Below are 16,558 nucleotides of genomic sequence, written 5' to 3'. Positions count from 1 at the left end.
GATGGAATGGGATCACCTGAACAAGTAGATGGGATGGCTTTGACAAGGAGTAAGACCACTTCATTGTGTGAGATGGTAGTGAAGGAGGAGAGAATGGCAGTAGACATCTTCTTTGTTGTTAATGTCAAACGTGCTAAATAAATGGTAAAATATTCACGAAAAGGGACAAAGGAATCTTAGGATCTGAGAACAGTATTTTTCTTGACTTCTGTGTTTGCACTATTGTGGCCATATCATAGAAATAAGAATGAAATTTTATGGAATTGTTGGTTTGACCAAATATCTTTTGATATCTGAAGATGAAAGACATTCTGTTTATTCTTTAACAATTCACAGTAAAGGAACAGCTTTTCATGTACTTATCAGAATTTTTATTTTATGTTTTTTCCCTGTTTTAAAATTTTAATCTGTCATGTACGGTGATTTCTATGTAAAGTATTTTAGTCTATCATTTCACAGAATCAGTGTAGACCATATGACAGCTAGCCTGTGTGTAGTATTCATTCACTTAAAGGATTTTTGTTTGTTTGTTTGTTTGTTTTGAGGTTTTTTTGCCGGGCAATGAGGGTTAAGTGACTTGCCCAGGGTCACACAGCTAGTGTCAAGTGTCTGAGGCTGGATTTGAACTCAGGTCTTCGTGAATCCAGGGCCGGTGCTTTATCCACGGCACCACCTAGCTGCCCTACCCACTTAAATGATTTTATTAAAATTTCAAAGATAGCATTTTTTTCCCCCACCATAACGGTCTGCAACGAGCATTTAACATGGGAGGTGAAAGTTTACTGTGAGTTTTGCCTCGGTTTGTGTTCCTAGAAGGAAAGCTGCAGATGCAAGCATTCATTTTACAGTCTCATGGCTCTCAATGTATTATTGTCTGCCAGATTACATACAGTATGGGGTTTCAGTGTTTTGATATGGCTTGGGTCCATTCATTCAGTGTCCAAAATCAAAGCATTAAATCAGAGGCATAGGAAAGAGTTAAGAAAAGCTATTAATAAATTGTGCATAAGGACTTTCTATTTGGTTGAAATCATAAGCAGACAATGTAGTTTGGATAGTTATTTGTCATTTGGGTATTTTGACTGTAAATTAATTTTAATTACAAAAAGATTTTATACCATAGAAATAATTTGATTGTAGAATGTAATAATTTGACTGCATCAAAGAAGAGAGAGTGATTAATAGTGTCAAAGGAGAATAAAGGGTTGAGAAAAAAGGCCATTGGATTTGGTGACTTTGGCGAGAGCATTTTCAGTGGAATGATAAGGTTGGAAGCCTGATTGTAAAGCGTTAAGAACAGTGCCAGAGAGAGTAGAGGTGCCTATTACAGATAGCCTTTTCAAGGAGTTTAGCTATCAAAGGCCCTAAGCACTGAGAATAAATTTACATTGTTTCTGTAAATAATACCTAGTAATGAGATGAATCAAGAAAGATCTTTTAAAATCTTAAATCATAGGCCACATATATAGACCCATTGGAAAGAGTCCACAAGTTTTCCAAATATAGCATCAGGTAAGCCTGTAATTAAAAATAATAAACAAAAAAGGAATCCTTTGTTAATGCATTTTTTGTTTGGTTTGGTTTTTGCAGGGCAGTGAGGTTTAAGTGACTTGCCCAGGGTCACACAGCTAGTAAGTGTCAAGTGTCTGAGGTCATATTTGAGCTCAGGTCTTCCTGAATCCAGGGCTGGTGCTTTATCCACTGCACCACCTAGCTGCCCCAATGCATTTTTTTTTTCTCGTGGAAAACAATTTCACATTAGCTAGGTTGTGAGAGAAAACAGATAAAAACAAAACTTCAGATTAAGGAATTGTCGAAAAAAAATGTGTTTCAGTCTTTTCAGATACCATCAGTTCTTTCTCTGTAGGTGGACTGCAATTTTCATAAGTTCTTCAGAGTTATAACTTTGTGCTTCCCAGCAGATCATCTTACACTAATGCTGTTATTTTGTATACAGTACATTTCTCTCTACTTCAGTTCATGTGGGTCTTTTCAGGTTTTTCTGATCGTATCCTGTTCATCATAATTTTTATATAGTACCTTGAACTTGACAGAGAATTTTCTTCACAATAGCCCAGCAGAGTAGGTACCATATATTTTGACATTGTAGTCATTCGTCATAATTATTTCCCTCCATCCCATTCCCTTCCAATAATATTTACTCTATCTTATTTTGCCCTATTCCTTCTCAAAAGTATTTTGCTACTGACTGCCCCCTCCCCCACTCTGCCCTCCCTTCATTCACCCTTCCCTCCTTATCCTCTTCCCCTCCTACTTTCCTGTAAGGTTGAATAGATTACTCTTCCCAATTGGGTGTGTGTGTTATTCCCTCCTTGAGCCCACTTTGATGAGGTTAAGTCTTTGAGCTAATTCTGTTTTCTAAATTTTTCTTCCTCCGTCCTCAACTCTCCATATGAAATCAAGCAATTCAATATATGGCATACATGTGATGTTATGCAGATCATCTTCGCCTTCCTCGCAAGTGTTTTGCTCTTTACAGCTCCCTTCCCCTCTTCTCTCCACCCAGCCCCCCCATTTCCTTCTCCTCCCACTTTTCCTCAGGGCAAAAATATATTACTATACCCGCTTGAGTATGTATGTTATTCCCTCTTTGAGCCAATTCTGATGATAGTGATGTTCCCTCCCCCACTCCTTCCCCCTCTTCCCCTCCCCTCCATAAGCTTTTTTCTTATTTCCTTCATGTGAGCTACCTCTCCCCACTCCACCCTTCTCCTTTCCCCTTCCCCAGTCTATTCCTCCTACCCCTCAACCCTATTTTAAAGATGTCACCATGGGTTAGCTAGGTGGCACAGTCGACAAAGCACCAGCCCTGGGCCCAGGAGGCCCAGAGCCCAAATTCAGCCCCAGACACTAGACAACCCACCCTGTTTGCTCCACAAAGAACAAGGATACCCAAACAATAAATGCTTTACAAATACCATCCCTTCATATTTAGTTCAGACCTGTGTCCTCTGTGTATTCCTTACTAAAAAAGTTCTTATGAGTTGGAAGTATTATTTTCCCATGTATGAATGTAAACAGTTTAACCTTTTAATGTCCCTTGTGATTTCTTTTCCCTGTTTACCTTTTTATGATTCTCCAGGGTCTTGTATGTGAAAGTCAAATTTTCTATTCAGTTCAGGTCTTTTCATCACAAATGCCTGAAAGTCTTCTTTTTCATTGAAGTCTCATTTTTTCCTCTGAAAGATTATATTCACTTTTGCTGGGTATGTGATTTTTGGCTGTAGTCCCAGTTCCTTTGCCCTCTGGAATATCATATTCCATGCCCTCTGGTCCTTTAATGTAGAAGCTGCTAGATCTTGCTTATCCTTATTGGAGCTCCACAGTATTTGAATTCCTTTTTTTCTAGCTGCTTGCAATATTTTCTCCTTGACCTGTGAGTTCTGGAATTTGGCCATAATATTCCTGGAGGTTTTCCTTTTGGGATCTCTTTCAGGAGATGATTGGTGGATTCTTTCAATTTCTATTTTAGCTTCTGCTTCTAGAATATCAGGGCAATTTTCCCTCACAGTCTCTTGGAAGATGGTGTCTAAGCTCTTGTTTTGGTCATGATTTTCAGGTAGTCCAATGATTTTCAAATTCTCTCTCCTAGATTTATTTTCCAGGTCAGCTGTTCTTCCAAGGAGATATTTCATATTACCCTCTATTTTTTCATTCAATTGGATTTGCTTTACTGTGTCATGGTTTCTCATAAGGTCACTAGGTTCCATTTGTTCAATCCTAATTCTTAGGCAGTTATTTTCATCAGTTTTTTTTAATCTCCTTTTCCATTTGGCTTTTCAAACTGTTGACTTTTTTCTCATGACTCTCCTGCGTCACTCTCATTTCTCTTTCCATTCTTTCCTCCACCTCTCTAAATCTTCCTTCTATCTCTCCTACTTTCTCTTCAAAGTCTCTTTTGAGAGCTTCTATGGCCTGAGACCAGTTCATATTTTTCCTGGAAGCTTTGGATGTAGGGGTCCTGTGGTTGATTTCCTCTTCTGAGGGTGCACCTTGATCCTCCTTGTCGCTGAAGAAACTTTCTATAGTTCTGAACTTTCTTTGCTTGCTCATCTTTTACTTGACTTTAAACTCTCCACTAGGGGGCCCTGCTTTTAGGCTACACTACAGTTCCCAGCTTCACAGGGTTCCAGGTGTTTTGGTTTGAGGGAGGGCAGGTTTTATTCTCTCCTGGCCCGTTCTCTGGTACGAAGTTAACCTCAAGCCTACTTACTAAACAACCAATCAGCAAAGCTTTCTGTGGTGTGGTTCTTAGCTTTGATGAGCCTGCCCCTTCCCCACCTGGGCCTCCCTCCCCTCAGGATTTCTTCCTTGTTCTGGCTGAGGTGGGACACCCGAATTCCTCCCTAGGTCCTGCTGATACCCCTGCACTTTCCCCCTGGCCAGCCATTCATCCCTCTCACCCGACCGCATGTTCACTTCCAGAAGATGCTGGTGCTGTAGCTCTGGGGTAAATTCTTCTGTGCGGGTGCCTGGGGTCTCTGTCAGCGTGATCGATTGCAGGGTTGGACTTTACTTATAGCCCAGCATGGCCCCTTGTAATCTATCTATAGTTGGAATAAATCTCAGCCCATATTTTTGTGCGTTTTTCTGCACCAGGGGTTCTTTTATTGCTGTTTTGGGGGTAATTATATCAGGAGCTCTGTGCGTTTAATGTCTTTCCTCTGCCATCTTGGCTCTGTGCCGCCGCCCCCCCCCCCATGCATTTTCAATAAAATTATTTCCCTTTAAATGAATGAGATAATATAAACAAGTATAGCTACAGCATGAGAAAATCTTAGCAATTTAAAAAAAATTAAAGGATAGTATATAAATTAATGAAAATTTTCAGCTATATAGTTTCACTATTTTCCAGTATTTTCTGTTGAGTATTAAACGTAGTTTTTGTACCTATCTTCCTACAAGATAATAAACAGGTTAGAAACATCAATATTATCTCCTACAATTTGTTCATCTAGATCAGAGAAGGCTATTTCTGTCTCTCTTACCAGAAATTGGTACCTCACAGAAACCAGATCAGAGAATGGATAGGAAAAACATAATATCAATTTAATATTTTGTTCTAAGAAGAAATATATAACACATGATCACGTGGAGATTCCCTCCTAAGAAGAGAGCTCAGAGACTCCCCATTTCTGAGGGTATATGTGGGGTTTTTTGTTAGTTTCAATACTATGATACAGAAGCAAAGGCAGTTTAACAATTTTAGCTATAACAAGTATGGAGGAAATACTGAAGCATCATGATAAGATTACAGGATTCCAAAAAAGAGGGATTGGCAAGGATGAGGATGCCCAGATGTCACCATAAGATAGGGACTTACTATCCTGAGGGAAAAGAAGACACCAAGTAGGATCTTTTATCTGCTAGCTATTTGGGTTCAGTTTGGAGTTCAGTTGAAGGACATTTTGTTGCTATTAACCCAGGGTTTCATAAAAAATACTTTTGGATAATAAGGTACCTCCATCAAATCCAGGTGATCCATATATTTATGTTAATAGTGCAAAGAAAAATAGCTAACAAACTTTCTAAGTAGAAATACGGTTGCACTTTCTTTAGGATTAAATTATTAGTAACGTTATACATTTACACTTAGTGCTAAATAAAGACTAAAAAATTACTCTTGAGTAGATTAAATATGATTCCTATATAAAGTTATTCACACTTGAGTTGCTTAACAAATTCCTTTCTTGATAAATTGTACAGAAGTGGGGAACTATAGTCCATTCTAATTATTAGAAATTCTAAATTAGAATCTTATTAATTTAGTAATTTCCGTATAACTACAAAATGTTATACAATTTGCAAAAATTAGTTAAAATTTGACCTTTTTCTCATTATCTCATATCTCGTTTGTCATTATCTATTATTTCCTAAATCAAACCAGATAAACACTAGCCTGGGATATCAGTTATTGATAGTGTCATACTTTCATGTGTATTCTGGAAAAGTTGCCTATTAATCGAAGTTTGGGAAATTAAAAGTTGGTGTTTTTTTTTACTTTTGTCTGATCATTTCAAAGATGATCCAAGGGATCATAGATTAAGAGTTTGAAGAGGGGCAGCTAGGTGGCACAGTGGATAGAGCACCGGCCCTGAAGTCGGGAGGACCTGAGTTCAAATCTGGCCTCAGACACTTAACACTTACTAGCTGTGTGACCCTGGGCAAGTCACTTAACCCCAATTGCCTCACCAAAAAAAAAAAAAAGAGTTTGAAGAAACCTTGGATTCCATCGCCCTCATTTTACATATGAGGAAACTGAAGCTCAGAGAGATTAAATGACTTTCCCAGAATTAACAACTTGAGCACTGTTTGGTAAACTCAGTGCTTCTTGACTCCACCTCCAGCACTCTTAGTACTGTACCACCTAGCTGCCACTTTGAGTCTCAGTTAATCTTCAATTGGAAACCACTTCTAGCACTTAAGGTTTTCATAATCTTCACTGTCTCTTTAATCTAATTCATTAATGCTGGGTGACTGCAATAGGAAAACTACTATTTAAAGAAGCCTTTTTACAATTCTTTTGTTATAGGAATTATCATTCCTTCAATTATCTCTTCCTTGTTTTTGCATTCTTATATTTTAATGCTTCTTCCTTTTTCAATATATTTCTCAAGGAATATAATTTCATCTAGACATTTAGTTTCCTAAACCTAAAAACTGAGGATTCAGTAGAATTTATGGATTAATCTCTGAGTTTTCCAGGTGGAAAATTTCATTTCATTTTATGAATTTTTATGGTACAGTAGAATATTGAGACCTGTAATGTATTTATAAGAATGCTTTTCCAAGTTCTTGGTTTGAATTAACTCCTTCAGGCTAATTCTTGGGCGTTATGATTAATTTAGTAGGTAAAAGGAAATCTTGAAACATGAGCACATTTTCAAAAAACAAAAAAACCAAGAAGATACACTTTTAACCAGTAGGTCAAGGACTACAAAATTATATTATAGGTGAGAAATTGTTTTTTTAAAAATAAAACCATTTTAGTAAAGATTTTATTGCCGTTAGTAGTATTTTTGGCTCCTTTGAGCAGTGTGTTTATTTTATTATTTTTCTTTTTTTTGCGGGGCAGTGAGGGTTAAGTGACTTGCCCAGGGTCACACAGCTAGTCAAGTGTCAAGTGTCTGAGACTGGAATTGAACTCAGGTCTTCCTGAATCCAGGGCCAGTGCTTTATCCACTATGCCACCTAGCAGCCCCCCAGTGTGTTTATTTTTCCTCATCTGCTATCACTTGTTAAACAGACCACTACCCTACTCTTTTGAATAACTAGTAGAAATGTGCCTTTAATTGCAAGGTGGTGATAGTCTAATACAAGGCTTCTCAAACTTTTTCCACTTAAGACCCCTTTTTGCCCAAGAAATTTTTATGCAACCTTAGGTATATAGGTATACAAATCAGATAAATATAACCTTTTGCTGTTGCCATATTTTTTGCGACCCCTACATTCAGTTTATGTGACCCCCATATGGGGTCATGACCCATAGTTTAAAGAAGCTTTGGCGTAATACACAACTTATTCCAGGGTAAAGTAGTTTTTAATTAACAAGTATTCATTATCAAAAAGTAGCAGTTCTGTTTTTGTTTTTGTTTTTGTTTTGTGGGGCAATGGGGGTTAAGTGACTTGCCCAAGGTCACACAGCTAGTGAGTATCAAACGTCTGAGGCCGGATTTGAACTCAGGTACTCCTGAATCCAGGGCTGGTGCTTTATCCACTGTGCCCCCTAGCTGCCCCCCAAAAGTAGCAGTTCTGCATTTGTGCTGGTGGAAGTGGCCATACAGTAGACATCATGAATCTATTTAATATAAAATTTGTCATTAATATTTTAAAAGAACCTCTTCATTTAAGAAACAAAAGTGGCAATGTATGTTATAATCAGCTCCTATCTTGCCATCATAGGGATGCAAAAATACCTCCTGAGCACTGAGGATTCTTTATCTTTTGTTTGATGCTTCATTATTCAGTGCCCCCAAAAGTCATTGTGTTGGATGGATGGATGGATGGATGGATGGATGGATGGATGGATGGATGGATGGATGGATGGATGGATGGATGGATGGATGGATGAAGGAGTTACTTTGCTTAACTGTGCTAAGTACTAGGAATACAAAGAAGGAAAGCAAGACGGCCTTTGCTCTCAGAGAGCTCATGTTCTAATGGGGAGATGGCACACAGGGTTTCAGCTGCAGGTTAGATGGAAAGGTTCCATAGTTTTTTGGATATAGTGACAGAGAAAATATTAATTCCCCTTTAATATAGTTTGTGCTGATAAAATAATGTGTTTCTGATGTTGAACCATTGGATAGTGCTAAGGACTTAGGTGGCAAGAACTTTCTTGGGTTAATAAAGTAAGTACTTGCTAATATTTGTTTAATTTCATCATAGGCTAAATGGCTGTGTCACTTTGTACCATTTTAATGTTTCTTATTGATATTAGTCAAAGCTCCTTTTCTCTATGTAGTTACTACTTGGCTCAAGTTAGTGTTATTTCTCATATAGATGGTATTTACTGTTGCTTGGATTGGTGAGGTAAAGATGTTTCTGTTTAGAATATTTATAGAATTCTGTATTTCCTTTTCTATAAAGTAAAATGTAAGTTCCATTACCATTTCTCCTTTCTTGTCATCTTAGGTTATTTCTTATGAGGGTCATGGATATCCCATATCTCAATTTGGAAGGACCAGACTGTAAGTGATTTTGATTTCTTTGAGTTTGAAAAATTCACTATGTGGTATTTAGGCCTAGCTGGTGAAATATCTCTTAAGAAAACTGACTCATTTCGAAGTGCACAGTGACTCTCTGGCTAGTGTGATTAAATTAATAGGGTGCTCCAGCTTTGATTAATTGCTACTTACATTTATTTTCCATTGCTTATATAATTTGAAGTCTCCTTTTAATATATCTTCTAGAGTATTTATTTCAACCAGAACTCTGATTCCATGATTTCCTCCAGATTTTTATAATCAGTTTATAAAGAAAAATTAGACATTTGTTTCACTTATAGTCATTCAGTAAACTCAGTATTTCTTCCACAATTACCTTTAAAAAAACTACTGCTAGTATTTAGAAATTTTTCTCCAATAAAAAGCCTACGAAAACCAATATATTTAGAAGAAAAATGCTTATCATTTTTCTTTTCTATGTGACACATTCATCTTCCCCTTTTCTGCTTTACTTTATTTAAATTATGATTATGTGCCTTAGGGGTAAAGAATTGAGATAGTTATATTTAAGCAAAATTGCTGCATATAGGTTGGACAATGAGTTATTCATTCTCTTCTAAACCAATATACAGAATGAATGGATTAAAATGAGAAGAAATGGTTCAGTGAAAGATCCTGAAAATTAATGAGGATTAAGAGGAGATTTTGTGAAAAGAAAGAATATTCTAGCATAAGGACTCTAGGAGATTCTCACAATGTAGGCAACTGGGTGGCACAGTGGATAAGACCTGAGTTCAAATGTGGCCTCAGACACTTTCTGTGTGACCCTGGGCAATTCACTTAACTTCACCTCAGTATCCTCATCTGTAAAATGATGATAATAATAGCATCTATGTAATCCTTACTACTCCCAGGATAGTTGCAAAGATTAAATGAGACAATAGTTATAAAATGCTTACCACAGTGCCTGGTACATAGTAGGCATTATATAAATGGTAGTTATTGTGTTGTTTTTATTATTATCATTGTTATCAGTATTTATTACTATAATAAAAACTAAGGTCCCTATGAAAGAGCCATAGTTCTTGAGCACCATTTCTTTTCTTTTTTTATTATTTTTAAAAAATATTTTTTGAGTACCATTTCTTAATCATGTAACATTAATAGAAAACCCCCAAGTTAGCCTAGGTTTGTTCTCTACCAGGAAATGTCTCGTATAGCAAAATAAGTTTTTGTTTTGTTTTGTTTTGTTTTTGCAGGGCAATGAGGGTTAAGTGACTTGCCCAGGGTCACACAGCTAGTTAAGTGTCAAGTGTCTGAGACTGGATTTGAACTCAGGTCCTCCTGAATCCAAGGCCAGTGCTTTATCCACTGTGCCACCTAGCTGCCCCCTATAGCAAAATAAGTTAAAGAAAGTAATAGAGCCTCTAGTCACCTTTGGAATAGGAAATCTAGTAAATATACTTGTCACCTTTCAAATATAAACCTTCCATTAAAAATATGTCTCATAGTGCAACCTAAACGAGATCATGTTCTACATGTGACATTCCCCAAAGAATGGAAAACCAGCGACCTTTACCAGCTTTTTAGTGCCTTTGGTAAGTGACTTAAAGTTACGTATTTACTTTTGTAGTTCAATTTTTTGTTGTTGTTGCTTAGATGGTAAGTAGTATATGTATGTAGAAAGTATCAGTTTAGGAATAAAGAAATGTTATATGCAAACTTTTAACCTTACTCTTGGTCTTCCTCATTATAGCATAATGTAACCTTCAATAAAAACTGTTAGAGTTTTGAAATTTAGGAAAACTCACAAAAAAGCAAGATAAAATTATTTTTTATATAGCTCATTTTCTTTTCTGTCACCATGGAAAACAAGTCTAGACAAAGGAGAAAATTCTTTAGGTTCAAATTCAGAAAAACTATCTATTTGTCTGATAATGATAAAGTTGTCTTTGTATAATACCTGGTGTTAAAAGTAAAGTGATATGTAGACCAGAGGCTGAGAGAAGTTGAGCCACTCTTTTCTTTCTCTTCCAGGATGTCTCTCTTGAGCCTTCCTCTGAGTTGCTTAATATTTTGATGCTTCCCATTCCTGGTACCCATTGTATTGTTGGCATAACCAACATTTTTTTCTTTTTGTTGTTGTTGAATGTGGCTGTGTGGAACCACAAGGACCGAATTTGTCAGAGCTGCTAAAAATGTTCTCTTGTTCCATTGTTCCTTTTTGTACTTCTTTTTTGTACCTTCCTTATATCCTTCCCTGTTTTGTTTGCATTTATTTAAATACATGATTTATTCTTCCTGTTGGATTGTCTATTGAAGAGAAAAACTCTATCTCTTTCATCTTTGTTTCCATCATGTCTTACGTTTAACATTTACCTTGTACATAGTTAAAATGTTAAATAAATTGGGGCCAGCTAGGTGGCGCAGTGGATAATGCACCAGCCGTGGATTCAGGAAGACCTGAGTTCAAATGCAGCCTCAGACACTTGATACTTACTAGCTGTGTGACCCTGGGCAAGTCACTTAACCCCCGTTGGGGCCCCCCCCCAGTTAAATTTTTGTTGAATTGTATTTAATGCCTTGAATAGCAGTTTAGGAGATAAGATTAAGGTGAACAGAATTTAGAGTTAATATTAGGAAGAACATTTTGGTTAAACCACAGGTTGCAAGTCTAAACAAAGGGAAAGCTTTAAAGGTATCCTTTTTGAAGATTTTAAATTCAGCAAATATTTAAGTTTTTTAAATGCTGAACTTATATACAAAAAAAGAGTGTTTCTTTATACACAGTAGAACACAAAGATTCCATCTAAAACCGTTAGTTTCTATTTCATGCTCCTTGCTTTTTATTACTATTATTATTATTTTGCAGGGCAGCGGGGGTTAAGTGACTTGCCCAGGGTCACACAGCTAGTAAGTGTCAAGTGTCTGAGGCCAGATTTGAACTCAGCACCAGGTTTGGTGCTTTAACCACTGTGCCACCTAGCTGCCCCTCATGCTTCTTGCTTTTTAATTTTTTTAGAAAGTATATGATAAATTCGGGGGGAAGCTAGGTGGTGCAGAGGATAGAGCACCAATCCTAGAGTCAAGAGGACCCAAGTTCAAATTCAGCCCCAGCCACTTACTAGCTGTGTGACCTTGGGCAAGTCACTTAACCTTGATTGCCTCCCCAAAAAGGCGGGGGGGGGGGGGCGGGTGGAGAATAAGATAACTTCTACATTTTATTTTCAGAATGGTCTGGTTTATCTCTGCTCTTTCTGAACTCCCTTCAGTTCCTTGCATTTAAAACAATGTTTGAAGAGGCAATATAAGGCATACATTTTTATTTTTATTTTTTTCTTACTCCTTCTGGATCAGGAACCTTGTTAGCACTACATTATCATACAGCTCCTTCAAATTGCTCAAATAAATGTACCTTTCTAGCTACCTCAACTCTTGTGTTTGTATTTCAGAATTCCTACTCAGCACTTGTCTTTTTATCAGAAATGGTTAAATGTGTTCTAGTAAAGGTTAATTTTTTTTTAACCCATAGGATTATGCTAGCTTTTCTGGTTAAATTATTCTTGGTTGTAAATTTATATTTTTTAGCTTTTGAAATAATTGTATTCCAAGAACTCCTCTCATGTACTGTTAAAGCTGCCATATCTTATGTGAACCCAATTCTTTGGTTTGAATTCCTTTTGTGGATGATTGCAATATTTTTTCTTTGACCTAGAAATTGGATTTTGGCAATAACATTCCTAGGACTTTTTCTTTTGGGGTTACTTTTAGGCGGTGATTGGTAGATTCTTTCAGGCTTTACTTTGCCTTCCAATTCTTTTGTTTTTTTGGTGGTTTTTTTTGGTTTTTTGCAGGCAATGGGGGTTAAGTGACTTGCCCAGGGTCACACAGCTAATAAGTGTCAAGTGTCTGAGGCCCGATTTGAACTCAGGTACTCCTGAATTCAGGGCCGGTGCTTTAACCACTGCGCCATCTAGCTGCCGCTTGCCTTCCAATTCTAATAGATCTAGATTGTTTTCATTCATTATTTCTTGAAATATAGTGTCCAGATTTAAAAAAAAAACAAACTATGTCTTCAATCTTTTGGTTTTCTTCTAATAATCTTTGCTATCTCTTTCCCAGCACCTGCCCATCATACATATTGGTTCTCCCTTAAATACCCTAACTACTCATTTTCCCAACATCTTCACTTCTCATGAGCTACTTCTCCTCCATCCCACCTGAGTAACACTTAAAAATGGTCATACCATGCTCTTTCCATGACCCATACATGTACCACCTCCATGTTTAAGAATTCTGAAATCCCCTTATCCAACCACCTATTGACCTTTCAATTCTCCTTTAACCTTGCCTTACATAACCCTGCTCTTCATCCTTACCATAACCTCTTGTCCCTTGACTCAATTCTCTCTCAAGCCATCTCACCTGTACTAGCCACTGTATCCTCTTCTCCCCCATTTTGATTCCTTGGTGAACCAACTCAGCTCTATACTGTCCTACACTTGAATCCCTTGCCCCCTTATCATATTACTGATTATGTCCATTCAAACCTTAGTCTTGGATTACTCCCACCACTCATTGCTTTTGTCTCTACACATGTTCTCCTAAATGAGGATAGAAAAAAATCACACAACCATTCTGACTGTCCACTACAAATGTATGATATATAACCTCAACCAGGCCTTCACTGCTTCAGTGCAGTCCTGTTATACTTCTCCTATCAACTCACTGTCCCACTTTGCACAGCACCTATTTTAAGTGTTTTCATCTCTTCTTGAATCTCCCATGGCTCCCCCCCCCACCTCCCCCCACCTGCCAACTGAAAATCTTGCCTCATTTTGCAGAAAAAATTAAGGCTATTTACCATGAACTCCCTCTCCTTTTTTCTTTCTCATCTCCAATCATTCAAGTGCTGCCTTCTACTTTCTTTTCTTTCACCCCTATTTTATTTGATGAAATGGCCTTATTCCTCACCAAAGCAAACTCCTCTGCTTGTTCAAATGATCCCATTCCATTCTGTCTCCTTCAATAGATTGCCCCCTCTGTCAGTCTCACTCTCTCACTTATTTTCAGTCTCTTCCTGCTTACTGGCTCATTTCCTACTTCCTACAAACATGCCCATGTCTCCCCCATCCTGAAAAAACTTTCACTTGATCCTTTCATCCCTAGTATCATTCTGTTTCTTTTCTGTTCTTTGTAACTAAATTCCTTGAAAAGACTGTCTACAATAGATGCTTCCATTTTCTCTCCTCTCACTTTCTCCTTAAGTCCTTACAATTTGGTTTCTGCCCTATTATAATTCCACCAAAACTGCTCTATCCAAAGTTACTGATGATCTCTTAGTTGCCAAATGCAATGGCCTTTTCTCAACCTTCATTCTCCTTGATTTTTCCACAGCCTTTGACCCTGTAGATCTTTCCTCCTTCACTTCTCTCTAGATTTTCAGAACATCAGTCTCTCTGGTTCTTCTCCTATCTGACTGTTCCTTCTTTGTATCCTTTGATGGATTTTCTTGCAGATATCATGCCCTCTTACCATTGGTGTTCCTTAGTGTTTTTGTCCTGAGTTTTCTCTATTCTTTATACTACTTCACTTGATCTCATCATTTCCCATGAATTAGTTACCGTCTTTTTGCTAATGATTCTCAGATCTACCTTTCCTGTCCCAATCTCTCTGATGACTTCAGTTTCACATCTTCAACCACCTTTTAGACATATAGAACTGGATGTCCAATAACTCAATAAACTTAATACGTTCAAAATTGAAGTTGTTATCTTTTCCCCTAAACCCTTCTCCCCTCCTGCCTGCCCTTTTAATGTAAAGAGCAACACCATTCTCCCAGTCCCTCAGACTTGCAAACTAGGAGACATCCTGGATTCCATACAATATCTTACTTCTCATATCCAAGCTGTTGCCAAGGCCTGCTGATTTCACCGTTCTAGCATCTTTTGAATATGCCCCCTTCTCTCCTTTGATACTGCCACCACTCTAATACAAGCCTTTATTACCTCACACCTTGATTATTGCAGTAGCCTGTTGGTGGATCTGCCTGCCTCAAGTCTCTCCTTATTCCAATCCATTCTACATTCTGCCACAAAAGTGATTTTCCTAAAACACAGTTCTGATCATGTGACTCCCTTCTCTTACTCAGCAAACTCCAGTGGCTTCCCATTGCTTCCAGGTACAAATACAAAATACTCTTTTTTTCATTCAGAAGCCTTTCCAATTTTCTTATACATTAGTCTCCAACATATACTCTTTGATCCAGTGACACTGGCCTCCTGGTTTTTCTATGAGTAAGACACCCATTTCTCACCTCTGGAGATTTTCTCTGGCTGTTCCTTATGCCTGAAATGCTGTTCTTCCTCTGCTCCAACTACTGACCTCCCTGGATTCCTTTAAGACCTAACTAAAATCCTACCTCCTATAGGAAGCTTTCCCTCTTAATTCCAGTGCCTTCTCTCTATTAATTCTTTCCTATTTCTCCTATATATGACTTGATTTTACATATATATATATATATGTATGTATGTATATTGTGTATGTGTGTATGTATATGTATACACACATATACACACTCACATACATTACAGATATGTATGTATTTGTTTACATGTTGTCTCTCACATTGGATTATAAGGTATTTTAGGGCAGGGACTGTTTTTTTTCCTTTTTTTTCATATCTCTAGCATTTAGCATAGTGCCTGGCACATAGTAGGCACTTTATAAAAGTTTATTAAATTGAATTACTACCCCTTTTTTTTTTGTTCACCTGTATTGGCATTTATTTTTGCTTTAGCCTTTTAGTCTAACAGTGTGAATTGCTGTTTTTCAAGTTATTGTTTTATTGTTATTTTTTATTCCTATCCTTTCATTCTTTTTCATTTTTCCTGTCTTTATACTAGTTTCTTTTTTTATAAAGAAGATGACATTGGTGAATGAGAAGTTTGATTAACATTTGTGATCTATAATTGAAGCAATATGTTTCCATTCATTTCCCCCTCTTTTCTTCATTTTGTCCTTTCTGCAGTTATAGGTTTTGACTCTTTTACCCCATATTCCCTGCTTGTAAGTCCCCTTTTATTCTCTAGCCTTTGATATTGGCATTTTTATTGCTTATGACTAGTTCTTCACCTATTCCTTTGCTTTCTCTGTTCCCTAGAATTTTCCTGCAGAGATAAATATATTTCTATACCACATTCATTGTATGTATGGCTGTGTATGTGTGTGAAATGTGTTCAGCCCTTCTTTTTCTGGTTCAAATGGAAGTGAGATTCATCATATACCTGTCCTCTCTTAAATCTTCCACTTTCATATAGTCTTTAGACCATGCACCCCTATTTTGTGACATAGTAAGATTCTTCCCCATCTCCTTCCTTTTCCCCCCAGCATATCTCTCCCCCTTCCCCTTTCCTCACGTTTTCTGCTTTTCTTAATGCCATCAAAACAGAACTGAACTCCCAGGCTATCTGCCTGTCTTATTTAAGTTTTTCTGTGATTCCAAAGTTCTGACAGGATACTTGGATTATAAACATAAACAATTTATCTGATAGTTCCTTCAGAATGATCAAATTTATTTGCCTTTTTTTTTCTCCCTACCCTCCCTCCTCTCTGAGGTGGTGAGCAATCATATAGGTTATACATGTGCAATTATGTAAAATATTACCATATTAGTCATTTTATATAAAAAGACTCAAGTAAAAAACAAGAAGAAAATACAAAGCAGCATGCTTCCGTTTGTGTTCATTCAATATCAGTTCTTTCTCTGGAGGTGGATAGTCTTCTTTATCATTAGTCCTTTGGGATTGTCTTGGATCATATTGCTGAGAGTAGTTAAGTCATTCGCAGTTGCTCATAGAATACTTTTTGGC

The 16,558-nt window shown here is 37.2% G+C and overlaps 1 protein-coding gene across 4 annotated transcripts in view; it reads left to right on the top strand.

Moving 5' to 3' along the window:
* Positions 1–16,558, top strand: part of PARN (poly(A)-specific ribonuclease) — a 184,044-nt gene that overhangs the window by 54,092 nt on the left and 113,394 nt on the right. For all 4 annotated transcript variants that reach the window (XM_043977526.1, XM_043977525.1, XM_043977524.1 and 1 more), the window contains 2 exons: positions 8,656–8,711; positions 10,199–10,285. In XM_043977526.1, the coding sequence (XP_043833461.1) occupies positions 8,656–8,711; positions 10,199–10,285 (143 nt within the window). The remainder of the gene's footprint in view (positions 1–8,655; positions 8,712–10,198; positions 10,286–16,558) is intronic.

This window comes from Dromiciops gliroides, chromosome 1 (assembly GCF_019393635.1).
Source record: "Dromiciops gliroides isolate mDroGli1 chromosome 1, mDroGli1.pri, whole genome shotgun sequence".
Taxonomy (NCBI): Eukaryota; Metazoa; Chordata; class Mammalia; order Microbiotheria; family Microbiotheriidae; genus Dromiciops; species Dromiciops gliroides.
The sequence above is the reverse complement of the archived record's forward strand: the minus strand, read 5'-3'. Positions and strand labels throughout refer to the sequence as shown.